At 36.5% G+C, this 23833-nt stretch overlaps 2 protein-coding genes across 2 annotated transcripts; one reads left to right on the forward strand and one right to left on the reverse strand.

The window, feature by feature from the left end:
- Positions 1-3238: 3238 nt before the first annotated feature.
- On the reverse strand, positions 3239-18980 carry LOC100244740 (phospholipid-transporting ATPase 1). The gene is made up of 9 exons (XM_059738968.1): positions 18337-18980; positions 15995-17866; positions 13300-13642; positions 12333-13113; positions 12000-12123; positions 11498-11717; positions 6398-6856; positions 6105-6289; positions 3239-4313 (listed from the first exon to the last, which is right to left on the reverse strand). The coding sequence occupies exons 2-9, from the start codon at positions 17415-17417 to the stop codon at positions 4273-4275; spliced, it is 3576 nt and encodes a 1191-aa protein (XP_059594951.1). The 5' UTR covers positions 17418-17866; positions 18337-18980; the 3' UTR covers positions 3239-4272.
- A 1221-nt stretch (positions 18981-20201) lies between these two features.
- Positions 20202-23500, forward strand: LOC100263760 (transcription elongation factor TFIIS). Its single transcript, XM_002272732.4, has 2 exons — positions 20202-20829; positions 22142-23500. The coding sequence occupies exons 1-2, from the start codon at positions 20665-20667 to the stop codon at positions 23078-23080; spliced, it is 1104 nt and encodes a 367-aa protein (XP_002272768.1). The 5' UTR covers positions 20202-20664; the 3' UTR covers positions 23081-23500.
- Positions 23501-23833: the final 333 nt, after the last annotated feature.

Raw genomic sequence — 23833 nt, forward strand, 5'->3', positions numbered from 1 at the left:
CTCATCTCATTGGCAGCCTTTATTGCACGCGCTAAAGGAGAGTGTGGAAGGGTATGTCATTTATGTGATGTCATCTGGTGGTGTCATGGCTATGACCTCATAGCCATGTTGCCATGTGGGGACCACGTGAGATGAATTGTTTTAGTGTTTACAAGGTGCGGGCTCCACCTTTTCTCGACGGGACCAAAACTGAACGCCGAAATGACGGGTTTGGCCTTGTCTCTGTCAGCGGATCCTGCAGGTGTGAATGGGGGTATTATGGAAATTGGAGCTTCTAGCAGGTCATAAGAGGACAACGGATGGGTAGTTACTGCTAATACAGACTCATATTTTTCATTTCTGCAAGATTCCTTTATTGGATAATGATGACTTGGGCTGCTAACATGTCTCAAGTCTCATCATCCTCCATGTACCTTACCCATTCATGGCCATCGATTTCGACAACTTTCCTTGACTAGATTAGAACCGTCCGATGCAAAGACGAAGCAACCAACTCCTCCTAATAGATTAGAAATTTGTAATGTCAGTTGGCCAACAGTTGATCGCACTCATTTTTGGCTTTCACATGCAGCAATCTATGAATCACTAAAATTTTCCCGACAAGATCGTCAACATTTTATACCCAATTGCCAAACGCTCCAAATGATTTTTTTTTAATGATATCAGAAGTCAACACCCTTTCATCTCCCCCACTGCATCTGAGAAGGTGATGTCCGTACGACCAGGGGTTGAAAAAAAATAGAGGGAAGTTGGCTCCTCAGCGGCAGGAGGGTCTTGTTTCATACTATAATTCCAAACTTCCAGAAAACAAACTGACAATATTAGTAGTTTAGAGCCATGTTTGGATTCGCCTTAATTAATATTTTTTTCCATCAATTCATAATTAAATGCATCAAACATGCACTTAACCATAATTGACTGGTCAATGCACATCCAATTGAGCTTATTCTTAATTCTTCTACAACTGGCCAGCCCATCTAATTAAACTTATCTTTAGAATAATCAAGTGGGTTTTCATTATCAATCTTAGTTAACTTGAGCCCAATTAGTTTTTATTTATTTATTCCAAATTTATTATTTTTAATTACATTGTGGTATAAGAATGGTAAGGAGGTGGTTGGGAAGTCAGAAAATAGTGGGGAAAATGATTTTATTATTTTAGGGCACCCCCTATTTGTGCTTTTACTAAATAGGTACTTGGGGAGTTGAGGTATTTGGAGCCAAGAAGAAAAAAACAAAAATAATTTTTTATTTTATTTTATATTTTTTATAGAAAATTTAAATTATGAGATAGTTGAGGATGAACGCTTTGAATTTTGTAAACTAGTGATGTTGTTTGTAGCTTGTTAGAAAAGGTCATGACTTCATGCATTGAGCCTCGTGGAAGAATCTTATTTCATATTTAATAACACCTCCACTCGTTCAAGGCTATTTAAGGGACAAATTGACAGATGTGCACATATAATTATACCTATTTTAATTTAAATGGAATTTTAAGAAAGAAAAATTTAAACCAACAGAGTCGATCGGATTAATGACTCTAAAAAAACAAATCAATAAATCTTAAATCAATTCAATTTGATTTTTAAAATTACCCATTTAATCTCATTTTTCTTTATTCTAATTGAATTTAAGTTGGACAAATTAAATTTTATTCAAAGGAATTGATTCAAAATTTATTTATAAAGTTTCTTTTAAAAATATTTTTGTAATAAAAAACCAAAAATAAATGTATATATTTTTAAAAACTTGGAATTGATGCGTCAGAAAAGATCATATTTGAAAATAATTTTTAAAATATGATATTTTAAAAAGTAATGTATTTTTGGCAAAATCCCTGTATTAACGGGATATCTGCCAGAGCAAGTGCCAGCAAGGCCAAAAGACTGAGAGGGGGTAGATAATGGCATTTTGGTCATTAACTTCCCACATGGGATATGAATAGTAAGCTCATGACAGCTGGATCAAACCCAAAAGGTCTAAAAAAATAATATATTTGAAAAAAAAAAAACAAAAAAAACAGTAGTAGATTACTAGATTCTAAAGAAGATACCGGTTTTGAGCACATGGTATTATTGACCATTCTTGGGTGGGCCCTGGGCCTTTGGATAAGGCTGGTTGTTGGGCTTCAATGAGTGAGCCCACCCTGTAGAGGGGAAAAAAAAAAAGGTTCGAGGCGTCGCTTTCACCCACCCTTTTAGTTTATTGTCTTTCTTTCTTGGCTTTAGCAATCAACTTTATTCAAAACATACAAATATTTAGAGGTGATATTTAACAAAAAAAAAAAAAAAGAGTAACATCCAAAATCAAATAGATTTCAAATCTTGGCAAAGAAAATATTTTCTTGAGAATTAATATTTTCAAATATGCTACAATCTCAAAAAAAAAAAAAAAAAAAAAATAATAATAATAATAATAATAAATAAAAAATAATCATTTTTTGTAATTCCCTGAAAGAAAAATTCGAGTATAAAGAATTTGTTTTTGAGTGTCGCATTCATGGAAACTGCATTTTCAGAATTGATAGTAGTAAAAAGTAACTAATTTTAAGCCCCGGAAGAGGGAGAGAGAGAGAGATGTATTTAATAATAGAGCCGAATGGCCCAATTCCTATAATATTTTTGGGGTGCCGCAGAAAGACAAAATATCAGGTTGTGCCCAGTGCCCTCTCAATTCAACACCACTTATTATCTAATATCTATTTCTCACATGTCATTATGAACATATACATATAACCAACCAAACATATCATCATTAAATCCCAAATTGAAAATGGACCAAAATGCTTATAAATTCCAAACCCAACTCCTCTAGCCTTTAATAAATATCATGCAAATGATAGGGATTGAAAGATGTGGCCACAGTTTTATTTATATATAAAAATATGCATTGTATCTAATGGAGGTCCAAACAAGACCTATACATGTATGTATGGTACGGAAGGCTTATTATCCTCTTCCTTGAAATTATATTTCATATGATTAAACTACAATTATATTTCATCATTTTTCTAACTGTGGACTAAAAGGGAATACCAATTACAACCATTTTGCTGAACCGGGCAGCAACCTTCTGCCAAGGATCTACGTATCAAATTTTCATTTACCTCCAATGTTGAAGGCAAGCAGATGTCATTGACAGTGGGAGGGAAGGCAAACCCAATTTAGGTGTCGACCCTACAAGCAAACATTAGGATTCTCATCTCCGACTTTATTACTACCCAGTGATTCAGACCCAATTGGTTGGCAACTAAGGATTCCATATCCTCCCTCCAGAGTCAAAATGTCGTACAATCATAAAAAAAAACTTCCCTGGAACAAAGCAAATGTGTAATCCAAATAAAGATTACACTGTTGGCAGTAATAAATTGAGCATATTTCACTAAGTTGCTGATTCAGAAGAGCCACAACTTATTGGATTCTCTCCCTCTGTCTATACATAATGAAAAATTTGATCTCAAGGTTACACCAAGATCTCCGACTTGCACAATAAAAGGAACTTTCTCCTTCATAGTCTGCCATCAGCGGTTATTTAAACAATCTACAGGTTCCCCACCGGAAAGCACATTAAGATGGTGCAGAGGCAGAGGAGGATAAGAGGCCTATAAAAGGAGTTGACCATGTCCTACGTCTTTCTCATCAAGGAGGTGCATAGAGACGTTGGAGATGGAAAACAAGAAAAACAAGGCATTTCGCATTCACTCTCCCCTTCAAGGGCTTCTGCCTCAAACCATATACACTCGGTGCCAATGGCTGAGGCTGAGGGGTTTGTTGTCCTTCTAGATAGAGGGATGCGATTTGCCCTCCCCTGCCCTTAATAAGGCATCCATGATAGCACTCCTCTGTTCAAGAGCATCGCTCCTGAAGGTGGAAACACAACTGGATGGTGATCAAGAAACAAATGACTTGGGATGTTTATCAACTTTCTTTCTCTTTTTCTCATTCCATTTTAAAAGTGTGAGAAATGACACACCTGATCTTTACAGAAAACTATTATACACTTCTGTCTTTTCACACTTTATGTGTATGCCCTGGTTATGGACCCCTACAATCTGTGCCAAGACCAACCCTCATAATTCTCAACCATATTGCTTGAGATACCTGAGTCATGATTTTATCCTCCTTTCTCCAGCCTCTTTTTTCTTCCCTGACCAGAATCATCCAAATCACATTCTTTGTGCACCAGCCCTCCCTCCTCGGCATGACCATTGTCCATTCTTTCCTTTCATTCTGTAACTGGTTACCCTGAATTTACTTCCTTGTCAACTGTAGATCATTTGTCCCACATGCTGGCAGTCAACTTGTATAAAGCATCTGAAGACAGAGAAAACCAATATGCAAAAACATCAAGGTCCAGCAAAAACTGAGATATAGTAACTGTCTTTAACAGATAAGAACCTATATCTAACATTTCTTTATGATTTCCCAATCCCATTACCCGGCAAACAAGATATCTCCACAAATACTATGAAACTACTATAAAAAAACAAGATGGGTGCTTTCAGACATCTCAGGAAAAAGGAACTTTCCCATAGCTTTAATTTATACAGCAGTTGCAACAACTTAACTCGGTTTTCAGACTTTCAAAGGGGTTCAATTTATAAAATGTATAGGGTCATTTTTCAAGAAATGGCATAAACTGCATCTTTTATAAACACATTGTGATGATTCCTATCCTTCATGCAGAAGGATTCCGCTTTCAAAGGAGTGATATGATTCAGCTTGAAGGTGATACAAGGAGAAGAGGACCTTTGAAAAGAATGTGGGTTGGGACCATGCAATATCAAGGCATATCAGTAAATTGAAGACATCATCCTAGAAAGAGTTAAACGGCCATAAGATTTTGTGCAGTCGACCACATGTAGTTGTTTAAGACCATGTTTTGAGTTGAATAGTTTCCTATTAGTCACACTTATTTATGAAATAAACTTTCTTGTTCCTTTTCCTACCCTTTAAAGTTTGTCAAAAGCAAATTGTTCTAGACTTGACATACTATGTTACATATATACTATGTATTTAAAATTTTATATATGAAATGTTCATTGGATCACTTCTAAGAAGATTTGTGAGCATTTTAACAACTATAAAATTCACTAACCTAAATGCCCATGTAGTGGCAAGTAGTACTAAACAAAATAAAATAAAATAAAAAGGAAGGAAAAGGAGGGGGGGACAGAGAACATCAACATCATTTAATTCTTATTCTTGTAATAACAGAAACAAAAAGGGGAAAAAAAGAGAGGAAAACAACAGAAAAAAAAAATAGTGGTACTTAAGTTTCCTTTCATTCCTATTCTTTGTTGGATAAAATCATTTCATTTTAAGTTGTATAGGAGGACCCGGCATGTGGTACAATGAATATTCTTTCTTATTCCCCTTTCCCCCCCAAGAAAGATCATTTTTGAATAAAATCATTTAACATGTTCAGAAAATGGTCATTTTTCAATCAATTTCAAACATGAAAAGTATTTGCATTTTTTAAAACGCAAAAAACAATATTTTGGAATTTGTTAAATTTTCAGGAAATTTATTCTTGTAAACAGTTTTAGAAAAGCATGCAATAAACATGTTTAGAGTTTCATGTTCTTTTTTTGTGCCCCCCCAGAAAACAGAAAAAAATTTCTCATTTTGCTACCAAGCAATAGCTTCTACATCGTTTACATGGATAAATCATCACAATCTCCCAAAACTTTAAAATAGTAAAGAAAGGCACCCTCGTCCACATCAGTCACTGTGTAAAATGAAATTCATCACCCAAAGTTTTTTGATAGGCAAAAAGTAAACAGCAATCTATCACGAAGATAAAGGCTAAATTGCAGTAAATCTGGCAATAAATAAGCAAAATATCAAATAATTAATGCATAATGTATCAAAACAATCAACAAAATTGAAAGAGATAGATCCACACAACCTGATTCTAAATATCCTAGAACGTAAGCTGTTAGCAGCAAATAATATTGTGATTATGCACCATGAATGATATATTCACTCACCATGGGATTTCACAACAGAGCACCAGAGGAATGCAACATGGTGGACAAACTCAAGCCATATCAAAATATGAACTGAGTAGAGAGTAATATACATGTCAACCAGAACCTTTACTTGATTTTGAAGGCAAATTATCAGGCTGGTCTCCCAGTATCTCAGCTTCTCTAGCTATCTGGATATCCGAAGGCCAAAAATTCTGACGTATAACTTTAAAAAGAAAGCGAGGAAGCAATGCTATGGTTAGTATAAGAAAAATAGACAGCCAATAGGAAGGTGACTTTGCCAGATGATAAATTGTCCTGCCAAACATAGAAAATATTGGAGTTACATTATAAACCTGAAAAAATGAAGATAAATCATAAAAAGTGTAGCGTAAAAAATTAATGACTATAAGGGAGGAGACTAACCCGTAATTGGGGAAGATAGGTATAGAATCCACTGCAATCAGACAAGCATATGTAATGATAATTGATCCCCATACTGCAACATGAGTAATGAATATCCATCGTTGAACGTCCATTGCCAAGTGTACATTCACAAGAATAACAACAGTGATTGTCCACAAACTACCCATACTCCATATATCAATTGAACTATCGCTATAGATGAAAACAGGTATATAAAAGATAACAAGACTCTGCCATAGCGTGTCAATCATTGTGATCCAGAAGAGGCGCATATTGTAACTTTCCTGTCTATGTCCCGCGCCATAAAGTCTTGGATACTGGAGTAGTGTCTCATCATTAAGGTCCTTATCCAGAATGCCAACAACAATGGTAGGGATGGAGGTATAGATAAGTGAATAGAATACACTGCTCAAATCTGTTAATGCCGAAGTTGTTGAAAAAGCTGTGGACAGTATATACCTACAGATACAAAGGAAAAGCATCTTAATATTTTTTTTTTATAAGAGGCTACTTTAGGTCTGATAACTTCTTGAACTGAAGCATGACAAGTAATTCAGTGAAAACAGAACTGTACACTCTGGATAGATAAATCAACCAATAATACTCGATGGTTACTCATTTAGCCCATAAAAGGTATTCACACATTCACACAGTATGAGGGCAAAATGAACTTGGACAAGAAATTGTGGACAACCTTTCAAGAATCCTATGACAATCTTCAAAGTGACCAAAAACCCAAGTCTTTTTACTCGCAAAACATTTCAAGACAACATAAAAGAAGTGCAAAATATATAGGATCTTTTTTCTTTATGTGTAATATCATCATACCATCCAATCCTGGATGATTTTGTCTTCATTCAGAAAACACCCCTTTCAAAAGTAGTTTTATTGTGACTGCTAAAAATCATCATTAGGAATATCAGCATCTTAAGAGACCATACCATGGCTAAATGCTAGTGATCCTGAAAAGGGCCTCCAACATCCATTTCATGGACCAATCAAATCGACATTTCACTTGATGGAGTAATGATAGATGACAAATCCAAAGACAAATTCATGTCATCCTACATGCAATTGCCTGATGGTTGTTGACAATTTTATTTCGTATAAAAATTAGAAACCTTAGCATAGTACGAAAGTAGAGATTTGGGAATTATTCAACATCAAAATAATTCAAAATTAAGGAGTTATCAGGAATATATTGGAAAAAGTTGAGCACATACAAATGAAACTAAGAAAAGCAATGAATGTAAAGAAAGGAAGACCAATATTTTATCATTCAATATTCATAAGGAAAAATTATAAAATTTCACTTGCAATTTGGATTTATTTGTCAAATTTGAGATATGAATAACAAATTCAATAATTAATTATTCATATGATTAAACAGGATAAACCCATTTTTCATTCATTTCATGAAAAGGTATGATTAGAGAATTCTGGGAAAAAAACCAAAAACTTGTCTATGGCTAAACGTCAAAGCTTAAGCTTTAGATTAAATAAACGAATACAAAAAGAAAAAGAAAAAGAAAAAGAAAGTTAACCAAATTCGAATTATATTCTCTTAGATATTATCCCTCTTTAAGAAATCATTTTCACATCAAATGGTTATTCACAAAATATTTCCAGAATTTCCAAATCAGAAATCATTAAGAATGTGCCACTTTATTGGAGAAACATCTAGTGCTTGTCTTGGTGCCATTTTTTTTTTTAAACTTTTCTTATGAGATGACTCTAATGATTTCCACACTAAGCTGTTCTTTCTTTTTTCTTCCTTTTTTTCCTAATAACAAGGGCAACCCCCTATTCCATCATCAAGCACAAGGACTAAGAGTAAATACAAATAAACGCAATCACCTTCAAACCATGTATGTCGGCAAATCCTGTTTATAACCCTTGTGGCAGCCAAACCAAAGATGCCCAGATTTATGGTTTGCAACCATGCTAGTTAAGATAGTGCCTTAAACATATTCTGAATTTCTTATTCACAACCAAGCCATCTCCAAGAAAGCTCCTTTATTTTACATCCTAAAGGCTATTTCTTACATCCGCTCAAGTGGGGTGCACCAACGAAGAGCTCGTGACAGAGTCAAGGTACCCTGCTTCTTCTCCTTCCTTTTTGTTTCCTTTGGAGGTGCAGGTTCTCTCTTCTTCTTCTTCTTTTCGGGAATGGGTTTTGAAGGGGACTGTGTGGCCAGAGTGGACGCAATTTCAGAAGGAATGGAAGGGGAAATCCTCCACCGCCCATTGAGGATTTTATGGGATGACAGGAGTTCAGTGGGGTGTGCGTCTGGCAAGATTCAGGAGCTGGTAGAGACTAGGCTTGGGGATAATGACTCTGATGAAGGGTGGTAGACGCTGAGAGGCCGTTAGCTGAGGATTAGTCCACCAGTTGTCTTGCTCAGTTTGGTGACTGTCTGGGCATGCCTATGAAGGTTGTCGAGGTGGAAATTTTAACTTCGTTAAAGAAGATGAAGATGAGAAAGGAGCAGAAAGCTCAGGTGGCTGGCGGCAGTAGGGTCAAGGTTGGATCTTCAACGTTCGAGAAGGAGCTTTGAAGCTTGGAATGTACAGTCAATTTCAAAGGCTTTGGTAGCGGAAGAGGTCAAGGGTGGGAGGGGTAGGTCAATGATTCAATCAGTAAATGAAACTTAGAATTATGTTATGGAATGTGAGAAGGGCTAATGACTTCAACAAAAGAAAGGACATTAAGTCTTTGGTTAAATCTCAAAGGGCAGACTTGGTCCATCTGCAAGAAACCAAGATTCAGGAGATATCTACTGGTTTGCTTTGTTCTCTTGGCATGGGCAGGTTCCATGAGTGGGGTGCTTTGAATTCGCAAGGTATGTTTGAGGGGTCCTGATTTTTTGGAATAACAAGGTGCTAAAGTTGATTGGCTTGGAGGTGGGAGAGTTCTTGATATCTTGCTGGTTCAAGAATTGTGAGGATAATTTCCGTTGGGTCTTTTCTGGGGTATATGTCCTGACTGTGAGCAGATACAAAGAAGCTTTTCAGGAGGAGTTAGGGGCTATCCGGGGCTTGTGGCAGGTCCCTTGGTGTGTAAGTGGTGATTTTAACATATCAAGATTCCCTATGGAGCTGGACAGTAACTCAAAGTTGTCTTCTGCTATGAGAAGATTCTCGGAGATAACTGAGGAATTGGAGTTCAGGGACCTTCCCTTACAAAGGGGTTCTTTTACTTGGAGAGGTTGTTTGAATTTTCAATCTCAGTCAAGATTAGATAGATTCCTAGTCTTAGAGGGTTGGGAAAGCCATTTTAGTGGGGTGGCGCACAGCCTTCTTCCCAGACCTATTTCTGATCAGCATCCCATTTTGTTAGACAAGGGAGGGTTGAGAAAAGGCCTTACCCCTTTCAGGTTTGAGAACGTGTGGTTTAGGGTGGAAGGTTTTAAAGATTTGTTGAGTTCTAGGTGGATGGGAATTTAGTTAAGAGGTTCTTTTAGCTTTATTTTGGCTCAGAAGTTGAAAGCCATAAAATCTTCCTTGAAGAGCTGGAATCAGGTGGTGTTTGACAATGTTATTTCCAGAAAGGAAATTGGCTTTGAATCAGGTGATGTTTTGAGATTCTATGGAAGGGACCAGGCCCTTAACTATGGAGGAGTAGAATGTTAGGCAACTGGCTAGGGAGGAGTTCAAAAGGTGGATTTTGTTGGAAGAAGCTTCTTGGAGACAAAAAATCAAGGGAGTCATGGTTGAAGGCTGGGGATAAAAACACTGGTTTCTTTCATAAAATGGCTAATGCCCATAGGAGAAGGAACTCCCTGGTCAGGATCAAAATAAATCGACATTGGGCCCCTGAGGAAAGTGAGATTAAAGACAGCGTGGTCCAAGCTTTTCAGTCTTTGGTGTTTGAAAATGGGGACTGGCGTCCCAATTGTTTGGGGTTGGATTTTGATGTTTCAAGCATTGATGAGGCAGCTTTGCTGGAGGCCTCGTTCTCTAAAGAAGAGGTATTCAAAGCCCTCTTGGATCTTAGTGAAGATAAAGCTCCAAGCTCGGATGGTTTTTCCTTGGTATTTTGGATGTTCAATTGGGATTTTGTGAAAAATAAGGGTGATGTGTTTCTTTATGGACTTTCATGAGCATGACAGATTTGTGAAGAGTTAGAATGCTTCTTTCTTGGTTCTTATTCCAAAGAAAGGAGTATTTGAAGATCTTAAGGACTTTAAGCCTTCCCTCTTTAGTGAGAGAGACGCTCACAAGTTAGCATGGGTCTTTAGTGGGTATGAAAAGGAAAAAGGTGTGGCGGGCTGCTCCTTTGCACCTTTTTTGGACAATTTAAAAGGAAATGAATGGTAGGGCATTTGAAAAAAAAAAAAAAGCATTCTGTTCAAAGGATTAAACTTAATTTTTTGTGTAATATTTGGGTGTGGTCCAATTTATTTATAACTCTTGGCCCTTCTTCTATTGCAGATTTTGTGGATTGGATAAGGTCTTATCAAGGGGTGTCGTTTTTGTTGTCCCTCTTTGATTTTTTTGATGGCATCTTAGGCGTCCGTTGTATACTCCTAGTGTACTTTGGGACACTTTTTGGTGTTTTTCTTATTAATATATGTTCTTTTTATCTATCAAAAAAAAAACCAAGCCATTTCAAGAAAGCTCCCCTATTTTTTTTTTTGATAGATAAAGCTATATAAGATAGAAGAAAGCTCCCCCTTTGTTTTTTTTTTTTTTTTTCCATGCACATGTCATTTGTTTTCTAATCCCTAGGTTTACCAGTAGTCTGCATAGGAATCCCATCAAATCCTGAGACCTTAATTTGAAAAAACTATCTACAACCATATTCTGAGAACTTAATTTGAGAAAACTTATTGACAACTATATTCATTTTTTCTTCTTCTGAAACTATATCCATTTTTTCTTGTCCTGAAACCATATTTCAAGACAGAAGTTGCATCACATTCATAAAAAGTTCCAAGTTCTATCAGAATGTATAGAAGACTAGGAACTAAACAAAGCAAGTGCACAAACATCAAACCTAGGTCACATAAAAAACTTCAAATTCAGCCAATATCAAATACATAAAAGACAATTAAGAGAACTGGGGGTTAACGGAAAAAAATAAAAATTCATAAATACCAGAATAGCATCAAAACAAAAACAGCATTGCGGTAGAAGTTGTAAAGAACCAAATAACCAACACGCTGATAATTCCAGTGTCCATGCACCAGAAGCAATCTTTTCAGAAACCGAAACTGTCCCATTGCAAAATCCGATGCCATTACTGCTTGACGCCCCTCCTGACCACATATTCCCACACCAACATCTGCCATTTGAATCATTGAAACATCGTTGGCACCTGCACAGGTGTCAGTAGTAAGAGGAAGGAAAGAGCAATACCAGCCTAGCAACCAATGTGTGTACCCAGAAGAGGGGAGGGGGGGTGGTGTGCAGGCAAGCACTTGTATGAGTTTGTGTGTGTCTGCATCAGTATGTACATTAAATTTAAGAAGAATAACAGCACTGAACCCAATCAAGGGTGTCTGTGGGTCTTTGTTGACACTTCCCACATACACACATGCACACTAGCTCCCCATCTCCTGTCCCCAACAGCAAAGGAATTATTGAAATAACAACTCACCATCTCCTATAGCAAGTGTCATATCATCAGTACGACTCTTAATTAGATCAACAATTCCAGCTTTTTGCAAGGGTGCAACACGACAGCAAAGGACAACCTTACAGGAAGTTGCAAGGTCGAAAAGCTGTTGAAAAATTAAAAAAAAAAAAAAAATGTTACCATGAATATTACATTCAGCATGAAGTTATGTATTTATAGTCTGGAAGCCAAACCAACAATATTGTGTGTGCGCTTGAAATCATAGAATAAAAATCAAGAATAAGCAAATGAGCACTCAAAACATATCATGTTGCAAATCAAAGCTTTCACTTGAAAGAGGGTAAAGATGCATGCCTCTGACTCCAGATCTTTCTCTAAAATGTACACCAGGCTATTCCCATCAATTATGAGTGCATGTGATGTGCTCAGCATCTCTTCTTCCTTCCCTGAATGCTGTTGTGGCATGGTAGAAGACTTTGTGTTGTCCAGAGTGACTTCAGCATCCTTTTTATATTTCAAATACTTACTTCCGCAATCTAATGATTTCACAAAATATTTGGCCTTAGCATCAGCCAAAAGACTTCTACACTCATCCTCTGAATTCCCATTTATAATAATCTGATTCATATCTGTAGTCAGGAGTTTGCTAGAGAGACCAATTGAAATCGCTGTCTCCTGCTTATCTCCAGTTAGAACCCAGACCTTGATTCCAGCCTGCCGAAGAGACTCAATGGCTTCTGGTACACCATCCTGTAGCTTGTCTTCAATCCCAGTAGCCCCAAGAAGATTTAACTTGCATTCAATGAAAGCTGCTGTTTGACGAAGTTTTACAGATCTATCAGTCAATGAAGTGCTTGCATCTTCATACTTGCACTGCCACTCTGAAAGTTCCTCATCAGTGAGATCCCTAGCAGCAACTACAAGTGTGCGTAAGCCTTGTGATGAATATTCGGTCAAATGGCTCTGAGTTGCAGGCCTTACATGACCATTCCTCCCACTGTCTTCTGCTAAAATGCTAAACATTGAAGAATCAGCACCTTTCACCAAGACTTTCACAGTATCATTGGGGAATCTGATGACAACAGACATTCTTTTGCGCACGCTATCAAACTCATGCAGACCCAACAGATCCAGCCTAAATTGCACATAGAAATAATGAAGTAATTAATCATTGAATACACAACTTTAAGCAACATAGCATTTGGTATATTATTTTTATTATCCAAATATTCAATTCTAGAGCAGCAACCAAGTTATAAAAAACAAGGATAGTTGGAGAATGTACCAAAAATGCACAGTATTAAGTAAGAGGTTATTCTACCTTAGTTTCTCGCCATTGACATCAATCACAATATGGCCAGATGTGCGCTCAAAAAGAGTATATCCATAAGCAGAAGCTGCAGCAACTAGCGCTTGCTCATCAGGAGATTCACCCTGATAATTGATAGCTCCTACATATTCATGTAATCCACTCTCTGTGCAACTAGCAGATGAAGTAGGAATAGGGATCACAGTATTACATGCAGCCAGTGTGAGGAAAAACTCATGTGCTGCAATCCTTTCATCTCCAGCTAGGTCTTTATGCAACAATTCCATGAGTTCATTATCAATGGCAATTTGAGATTTAAGCTTCTGTCCCCTTCCCTCTACAGTTGTTGCATGTACTGAAAAAAGGTCATATAAAATGGGGGTCAACAGGGAAAACTGGGAATGCTGTAAGCAGGAATTTATTTTATTTTTAATTGCTTGGTGAATCTCCTCTATTGAGTGACCAAATATACAGTGTTCAAAGAGATTGACATTAACTGAACATGACCAGTATTGTGCACAGCATCACAAACTAGAAAGTCTAAGTGCCATGTGCTAAAAACCAAGAGAAACAGTGATTGCAATTGTTGAAAACTGCTATGTGCTAAAAAACCAAGAGAAATAGTGATTGCAATTGTTGAAAACTGTAGTCTCTTTAGGAAGAGGCACTATTGCATATTACATAATGATAATATGATAGTTTTATCATTTGAATAAGAGTGTATGGTCTCTGTGTCTCCGTGTTTATGCTCCCAGAATGGCATAAACTGCATCAGACAATAAAAAATAAATTAAAAAAAAAAAACAACAACAACAACACTTATTCTTGGCCCAGTTTGAAAGTTCCTTTATCCCAAATTCCAGCAAGCGATATTCCATTTAAGATCTCCTAAAATCCTAATTTATTCAGTTCAATTCTCACTCAAAACTCCTAGTCTTATAATCTTCAAAGTTTATGATAGGCAATAAGAATAATATTAAAAGCCTCATAATCTTCCAAGTTTGAATTGAAATTTATATCAAATTTATATTAGAAAAAAAAAACAAAATAAAAAAAACTGTTATATAAAATTTTTAGTTGTGTTTGCCTGTTAAAACAATGGAATGTTATATGAAACTATTCTCTTATCTGAAAAGCAAAAGCATTAGCCATCAACTATGATAAATGGTTTAACCAGAATTTTATTGAACTCATAAAGCTAAAATACCTTTAATTTTACCTATAAAAAAAAATTGAACTCATTAATCTAAAAGAAAACTGAATGTGGTATAGAAAGGGATCTAAGCTATGGCTACATCTTCTATACCTTTTTCATATTGCATGCTATCTAATATTAATACTTCTTAAATCTTTAACAACAATGTTACCCATCTGTCAATATAGCATAGTAGATTTGTTAGAAGGAGGCTCCCTGCTTAGAGGGTTAGTCCTCATTCTGTCTTGTGTGGCATTTAAGAACAGAAAAATTGGTGGACTTTTACAGGGAAGAAAGAATCAGTTTTTAAGCCAAAAAGGAGAAGCAAAAAAAAGTTCGTATTGGATTTTTCACTCCAGAGTCCCAGATTCAAACCGCCAGGGTTTCTTAACCACACTAAACTAAATCTTTCTCCTAACCTGGTGATAGAATAGTGAGAAGAGAAGGGATGGGTCCTTTGTGGGTAAGAAGAGAAGGGAAGTTTGGAGAGCAGGCCCCTTATGCATCTTCTGGATGGTTTGGAAGATAAGGAATAGAATTGTTTTTGAAGATGGCATACTTTCCATCCAAAGATTGAAAGTTCTTTTGTTTGTTTTCTTTAGTTAGAGACTAAGTTGTTTATAAAGGATGGTCCTTCGATGCTAATTGGTTTCATTGATTGATTAAGCTCTCGTTGAGGGTGGAGATGTTTTTGTACCTCCATTTTGGCAGCCTTTTTTGTTTTATCTGTGTGGGGATGGGCGTATCTATCTTGTATACCTTGAGTCACCATTTTGGTGCCTCCTTTTAATATATATACTTCTCTTTACTTATAAAAAAAAAAAAGGGTTATAGGTGATTTTCTTTAGACCAGGGCTCTCCCGGTATCTTATGCTTCTAATAGACCGTGCTCTCTTCTTTTTGGTGCTGTTTAGTGGGTACTTGGCTTTAAATAGGGAAATAAATACCCAACAAAGCTACTAACCAATTTTGAGGTCAGATGCATGCTGGCATTTCATTTATGCAAATTAAACTAAATGAAATGTATGTGCAAATATATGAACCTAATTCTAGAAGTTATATATTGTAAGCTAGAGATGCTAAAAGAACAAGAAGAATGCCAAAACAAGCACAATGAAAAGAGCTAATGAAGAGAGACATGACCTACTATGCCATGAAAACATCATACAAAACAAGGTAAAAGAAGAATAAGGCCCTGGATAGAATAGAATTGTGAAATTTGTTTAGCCAGCCCCAAATAGTTGACACAAGGCAACACTGTGCATATATTAAAACAAACAAAAAAGAGCAGGAATAAACAAAAAAAAAGGAAAGAAAAAAAAAAGCATAACAAAACCAAGCATTATGCATTTGAATGAATAAGACAAGAGGAGCATTTCACAGCTTTTCTGAACGTTGTGAGGAGATACTCCAATAATGCTGAATTTAAATTGTTTAACAGGCTAGAACTACAACTTGATCTTTATCAAAAACTCGACAAAGTTAGAAGGTAAAATGAATATACTGATTTACCTGAACCATTTTCCTCCAATGGATCAGCCCTAATCAAGAAGCTTCCATAATTCTTCCCATATACACTAGCTCTTCGGAATTCCATTTTGTTTTCAGTAAGTGTCCCTGTCTTGTCTGAAAATACATATCGTACTTGACCCAAATCCTCATTAATATTCAAAGATCTGCACTGAAACCTCGTGTCGGAGCTACTGTCATACATATGCTTGTCTTCAATCATAAAGTACGACTGCCCCAACCGAACCAACTCCATTGTAATATACAGAGATATTGGTATCATTATCTGAAACACTATAATAGAACTCAAAAAAGAGAAAAAGGTTTCCATATAAATCCCATAATATTTATATGATTTCCCATTAAACCTCCCAGTGGTGAAGTATCTTTTCCTGTAATAAGGCAGAGTGTCAAGCTGGTTTTTGTGTCGTTCAAGCCATAAACCCATTCCAACGGCCACGGCAAGACACATGATAAAAAGAAAAAAAGACAACCACAGGGTCTCTCTGTTCATGTAAATTTCCAGTTTGCTTCTTTTGGAAGGAGAGGCTGCACTGTTCAACATTGCTTTTGTTTCCTGTCCCGCATACACCACTACGCCAATTACCCATTCTGTGTTCTTCAACTGACAACCACGCAGAATGATGTTTGATTGGTTGAGGGGAAATCTTTGCCCATTGAACTCCATATTCGCCTTGAACTCATAAATATTCCTATTAGGTTGTTCACATTTGATGAGCCCTGATATGGCTCCCACATCAAGCACCATCGAAGCAGTTTCCTGCCTAGCATACCTTGTCTTCAGGTTTGACTCACCATCCAAATTCATTGTCTGAATGTAGGCAATTCCGCTGGGATCACTCGTCCCTAGCAAAACCATGTCACAAGGAATTGTCTCATCTGCATAGATCTTCACCACCTCACCAGCTTGTATCTTTTTCCATTTTTTCTTCTGAAATTGACCAGCATAAAGCACCAGAGCCTCACGGTTGTTCTCCACTTCATCTGACCTGTGCCTCCGCCAATCTTCATAGCCATCTTTAACAGCTGTAACACAAAGCACAAAGAGGAGAGGAAAAAGAGATACTGTTCTCCCAAAGACAGCCAGAGGCGGAAGCTGGTTAAGAGCAGCAATACCCAGAAAATACAAATAAGCAACACGATGGAACTGTATGAAGATGTTCTTGGGCAAGAAAGTGATCAATGTGTACTTGCTAGTCCGGATCCCATTCCCTGTGAACTCATACTTATCATTCGTCCTCCTCCAATCATTTATATAAATCAACCTCGGATCCTCCTCATGTATCAGATCCTCTTCAAACTGCACACTTTTATGGCGGCTCCTTTGGGGTTTGTTCCACTTTTCCTGGACTCGAGAAGATGCGCCCGAAATTTCAAAGCTCGTGGAGTTGTTATGCAGCTCCATTGCAGTCCACAATTCCAGGTGTTTCCTCTCCTGTGCAGTGCATTCCAATTCACATCCAAGAAACGACTTTGTGGGTCCTCAAAGATGGAAGATGAGAAAGAAGGATTGGAACGGAGACAGCTAACAGAGCCTATGCTCCAACACGGGGAGCTCAGGATAATGCACCACAGATGAAAGACCCGAAATGATGGCAATAATGGTTGACTGGAACTCACAAATAAATTCCCAATGAAAACATGGTAGAATTGCCCACACCAATTCCACTTCTACGACCCAAAATCAATGTCGGTTTCAATCCTCAACGGATAAAACAACCCAAGTAATTCGAGCTTCCTTCCTCCACAAATGACAACCCATCACACCAAAACACAATCTTCATCTTAAATCAACAACGTTCATTCTCCCCAAACGATCTTTCCAGCTCAATAAATCGAACATATTGCTTAGACCTAACCAAACCAACAAACACCATTAGTTAAAATGCACTCAAACCCCTTATAACATGGACCAAAATACACATTATTATAATAAAAGCGGTTCTCAATCTTGGACAAAATAAATTAAACAGCACAAGCCTAATGAAGACGATGTACGGCCCTCTGCTCCCACGGATCAAAAGACAAAGACCGACAAATGTTCACTAATTTGCAAGTCTTATGATCACCACTCGTACATTCAATGTCGACACATCGCTCACCGCCCCGAAAAACAACGACTGTCTACGGATCCGCAAGAAATGCCAAAACTAGAAATAGACGAGACACGTCGAAAATCGCCTGAAACCAATCAGAAAGCCACTGCCCCTTATTTGACCCCAATTCTCACCGAAGGCCATTTCCAAAACACCCACATTACACCCCAAACGCAACCAATTAACAAGATTAAGCACCAAGAAAATTCACAAAATAACGAAACTAACCTCCCAGAGAAACCCTAACGAGCCTCCTCGAGAAACACGAAGGGGATCAGAGAGATCAGAGAGGCCCTTCAATGCACTGAATACGAAATCATAGTAAAATGGCAGAGCCTTTTTCCCGATTGCAGATCTGAAGCGGTGCCGAATCTGAACTCAGAGTTTTCATGATTCGTTTTTCAGAGAGGCCGCTGCTTCATGCCATGATGGTGATGATGTTGATGATGGCAAACTGTGAAAAAAAAATTGAAAACAAAAAGAAAAAATAAAATTGTATACGTGAGAAGAAGGATTAGAGGGCACAGTAGGCGATGAAATTGCAGAGAGGCAGAGAGGGACGGATGGAGGAGCAGGAATCTTGGCCCTCTCTCTCTCTCTTTTTTTTTTTTTTTTTTTTCACTACACTTCACTCTTCCTCCTCTCCTTGTCTGTTATTTTACACGAAATTACTATATTAACCCTGTTCTGGATGGACCGCAGGGTCGGGCCTCTATCTTGTGAGTCAGAGGCTTTGGCTTTTGGGTCTGGGGATGGGACTGGCTTGGTTGCTTTTCTGTTACGTTTTGGATTGCAGTCATGACTCATGAGTTATGGACTTTGCATTTTACCCTTTTTAGGCCAGCGTTGCTGACACAGAGCTAGAGTCGTCCGTGAGGCTTCGGATTGTCCCTTCCCTTTTATGTGCTTCCTTTTGTCGATTTTACGAAACTGCCCCTTTCATGTTTTTGGGAGAAGCTTAACGGTCCTTCCAGATAGTATAGTTGTAACACACGCGTTCCTCGTGAATTCGTTTTAAGAATTCTTTTATAAATTTAGTCAATTTGTATTTTGTAAATATATTTTATGTATATAACTCATTTTTTAAATAATAAAATTTATTTTTTATAAAATTATTAAATATATTTAATTATTTATTTACTTAAATTATTTTTAAAAGAAAAATAAAATAAATTTATAAGATATATTTCCTATCTAATTCGATATAATATTTTATCTTATTATGTCAACCAAATATAGTCTTTTACTTTTGAAAAAATTAATTTAATTTTATATAAAATTATTAATATTTTCTATTTTAAAAGTATAAAACATAAATAATTAATATTGGAAGTTCCGTAGGTATTTTCTTATTTTAAAAATCAAATTCATCTTTTTTTTTTTTACAATTATATTCATCAATTAATTTTATATTTTATTTTAAAAATATTTTAGGTCCTCACAAGATAATCTCTATACTTGAAAAAAAAATTTAATATCAGAAAATTATAAATATAATTTTAATTTGACATTTTTACCCTTATATTTCTTTAAGAAAAATATTTTGCATGTGAGATAGAGATTAAAAATTTAATGGGGAATAGTTTTGTTTTTAAAAAAATTATATTTTATGATTTTAAAATATCTAGCATTATTATTCCAAATATGTATTTATTTTATTCTATATATATATATATATAATAAAAAATAAATTAAAATATATATTATTTTTCAATGTTTAAAATAAAAAGTATATTATATTATAATATTTTATTGTATGTTATTTTACAATATATTTTTAAAATTTGTATTTTTTAAAAACAATTTAAATTTTATAATAAAAATTTTATTTAATAAAATAAGTATATAAAAATAAAAAAATTGATATATCGTACATCTTAACTTGAAAATTAATATATATGAAAATTTTATTTTATATATATATATATATCTTAATTTGAGATTAACCCATCCAGGATATAAATAAAAAATAAATAAATAAATAATATATCTCATTATTAATCATATCTTATGTTTATTTAACGGATAAGATAAGTAATGGTCCCATGGACCGTATTTGCTTATTCAACTAAACATGGGAGTGGCACAGAGGCACAGGGATAATAGCTTATTCCAATTATTTCGAGTTGAATTTCGCACAGCGTCAAAGGAAAAAGATGGGTCAGATCCTGGCCCAAACCCGTGCAAATATACCATAAACTCAATGGAGAAACACTGGGCTCAAGTCCAAGCCCAGATTATAATCAGCAACAGTTCAATTTAAGCCCATAAGGCCCATTTCTGATTCAGGCTCTCAGCACAAAGACAACCGTCGGATCCGTACCCTACCGCAAAATCTTTGTCCCCTTTCACAAACGATAACTAGGTCTACAAAACAGGGGTGAAAAACACAGTTTCTGTACTACCTGGAGGCAAAATATCAAACTCCGGTCTCATATCACGATGATTCAGCTCTCTGCCGTAGATCCACACGAAGTTCTCCAATAAATTACTTGAATTTGTCGGATCGCCCGAGGTTTCATCCATATAATTCGTCTTTTTTCTCGGATCAGATCGATGGAGAGAGAGTTGGTGGAATTGTTCGAATCGGCGAAGAAAGCGGCGGATGCTGCCGCCACCGACGGAGTTTCGTCGAACGGACCGGAGGTGGGCCGGTGCGTGGATGCGTTGAAACAGCTGAAGAGTTTTCCGGTGACGTATGAGGCTCTTGCATCGACGCAGGTGTGGTTGGGAATTGCGATTCTGATGAACGTTTGTTTTGGAATTTGATTTGATTTGATTCGAATATTCTATTATGACTGGTTTTGATATATGTTAATGTTGATTTTTATTTTTAATGTTGAGAAGAGATTGATTTTGTTGAAAGAAAGGGATATTGGGTGTGTTTGGTTGTTTGGAAAAAGTGGTGCTTGGAGGTGAGACAAAAGAAACTGATTTTGTTGGGTGAACTGGTAAAGTTAAAGGTTCAGAGAATGCTTTTCTTTTCGCTTTTGTTATTGGCTAGGGAAAAAAAAGAAATTGTGGAGAAATTTTGACCTCTCCTGCCATGAAATTAGGGCATGAGAAAATTCGAAAAAGAAAGCCAAAAACCAGATGCCATCATCTGATTCCATGTATTTACACCTGTGGGATGAATCCACCAAGGAGGAATAAATTTCGCTCCAAAGTTCTTCTTCCAGCTGGCACATTACTCGTGTTTTAGATTTCGTACACAATTATATTTTATGCCTCTAAATGTGTTAGAAAAGGAAACCAGAGAAATTGTTGCTAACAGAAACCATTTTCTAGCAATTTATGCTTGTAGTCAGTGGTGTGGCCCCTGCCCCTGTACTTTTTCTTTTTTTAATTTCAAGTGTTGGGAATATTCTTTAGTTAGGAGGTAGTGTATAGAATCCAATTTGGGAATTCAGAGTAAGTGTCTGTACTGCATAGGAATGTGAGCAGGATGCTGCTGGCATTGCTTTCTTGTTAATAGTTGCTGCTCTTGGCATGTAGAAACCCTCTTAGCAGGCTTCTAGTGTGGTTGTATTAATTAAAGAAACCAGATGTTGGTATGTATCTAGTTTCTCTCTCAAGAATTAAGATCAAGATACTTGTAAGTTGTGACTAATTTCTATCCAATTTCAATTAGCTTGTTTTGTGTTCTTGCCATCATCCTTGACAATTAAGCATGCTTTTTTTTGGCACATGTAATCAAAATGATGACAATGAACACTGGAGGAGCTTCTTGAATTGTCTTCTCTTTTCCTATTGTCGAGCACATGTAACATTAGCTTTAATGATCGTACATTTATGAAATTTACAATTATTGAACTTACTTTTACATGCACCCCACTACTTTTGCTTATTGTTATTATTGTTGGGTTATTTTGAAGTTTCAATTATATGGCCAGAATATTGGAAATGCCCATACTAATGAACTTGGCGAACTATTTTTTCATAAAAAATAAATTGTTCTATCTTAATCTCCATATTAACCTTTTTTGCATTTGTTGCCCTGACTTTTTCATTTTTATTAAAAAATAAATTTCAGGTAGGGAAACGGCTTCGACATCTCACAAAACACCCTAAGGGGAAGATCCAGAGTCTGGCTTCTGACTTGCTTGAGATGTGGAAAAAGGTAGTCATTGATGAAACAAGAAATAAGAAAAATGGTGGCCTTGATAATAACGGTTCAGCAAAGGCCGAGGTTTCAAAGACAGAGACAGTCAAAGTTGAGATGGCTCATAAGGCAGGTGGGGTAAAGGTTGAGAAGGCTTCAAAGGTTGAAACTGTCAAGATTGAGAAATTTGATAGAGGCAGTTCAACAAAGCCTGGTAGTGTTTCTAGGTCAGAAACTATCAAGGTTGAGAAAAGGGTTGAAAATGTGGATGAAAGGAAACAATTTTCCAGTGTGAAGAAACCACCACAAGCATCTAATGGTCCTCCTAAGCTCACTGCAATGATCAAATGCAATGATGCCTTGCGTGACAAAGTTCGGGAGCTTCTGGCAGAAGCTCTGTTCAAAGTTGCTAGCGAGGCTGATGAGGACATAAAGGATGAGGTAAATGCATGTGATCCAATTCGAGTTGCTGTCTCAGTAGAATCTGTAATGTTTGAGAAGATGGGTCGATCCAATGGGACCCAGAAGTTTAAGTACAGATCCATAATGTTCAACATCAAGGATCCAAACAACCCAGATTTAAGGAGAAAAGTTCTTCTCGGAGAGGTGAAGCCAGACAGGCTTATCAATATGAGCCCAGAAGAAATGGCCAGTAATCAGAGGCAACGTGAAAATAGCCAAATCAAAGAGAAAGCTTTATTTGATTGTGAGCGTGGTGGCCCACCAAAGGCCACAACTGATCAGTTCAAGTGTGGTCGCTGTGGTCAGCGCAAGACCACTTATTATCAACTGCAGACGCGGAGTGCAGATGAACCAATGACAACCTTTGTAACATGTGTAAACTGCAACAACCATTGGAAGTTCTGTTAGTGAGGTTGCCATTTATGCTGGATAACTGATCAGCTGTGAAGCTCCACCCCTCTTTATAATCATTCATCATTGGTGCTTGTGGTCTTTGATATCTTCCGAAGACAGTGGTCCTTCAGGTGCATATTTATGTTTTTGTAGGATAATTTGTTAAATGGATAATCAGGCATGTGATGAGGGGGTTTAGATATAGAATCTATGCCTAGTCCTAACAAATTTAGATTGATTTTCATTGAATCAACACATTTTTAATCTTGTGTCAGCTTGTACAAGCGATGCCAAACTTGTTCCATGTGGAATCCATTAAATCTGTTTTCTACTTGGTAGATGTCTTTAAATTAGGAGTGAAGCCTTTCTCTGATTTCAAGTTGAAGTTATGATTGTGAACTCAAAGTTGGTCCAAAATTCATCATGTTGCTGTTATTGTTGGTTTATTGTTTTAAATGTTTGCATATTCAAGTTAGTTGTGGCAAATATGTCATTCTACACTATTTTTCTGCTGTCTATATATGTTGTTCATTCTGTTTAGGATGGGGCTTTTCGAATTTGCATTCTGGGTTCCTTTGAAACTTGGATTTGAAAATGAAATAGTGTTATTTGATTAAAAGGGACATTGAAAACAAGGTTATATATATACTGTTTTCAATACATGGAAGTTATTTTTTGAAATACAGATATTATCTCGTATCTTTTAATCAAATATTTCAATGAAATATGAATCATCCCTGATAAGTTGCTTTCCAGGTGCAGCACTGG

Source organism: Vitis vinifera, chromosome 8 (assembly GCF_030704535.1).
Source record: "Vitis vinifera cultivar Pinot Noir 40024 chromosome 8, ASM3070453v1".
Classification (NCBI taxonomy): Eukaryota; Viridiplantae; Streptophyta; class Magnoliopsida; order Vitales; family Vitaceae; genus Vitis; species Vitis vinifera.

Bases quoted from the DNA above. Each gene is read 5' to 3' on its own strand.
- LOC100244740 (XM_059738968.1), bottom strand. From the start codon at position 17,417: ATGGAGCTGCATAACAACTCCACGAGCTTTGAAATTTCGGGCGCATCT. The intron at 11,718-11,999 runs GTGAGTTGTTAT...ACACCTGTGCAG, and splicing joins GACACTTGCTATAGGAGATG to GTGCCAACGATGTTTCAATG. The intron at 6,857-11,497 runs GTATTTATGAAT...TTGTATCTGTAG, and splicing joins TTTGTTTTGATGCTATTCTG to GTATATACTGTCCACAGCTT.
- LOC100263760 (XM_002272732.4), top strand. From the start codon at position 20,665: ATGGAGAGAGAGTTGGTGGAATTGTTCGAATCGGCGAAGAAAGCGGCG. The intron at 20,830-22,141 runs GTGTGGTTGGGA...AATAAATTTCAG, and splicing joins AGGCTCTTGCATCGACGCAG to GTAGGGAAACGGCTTCGACA.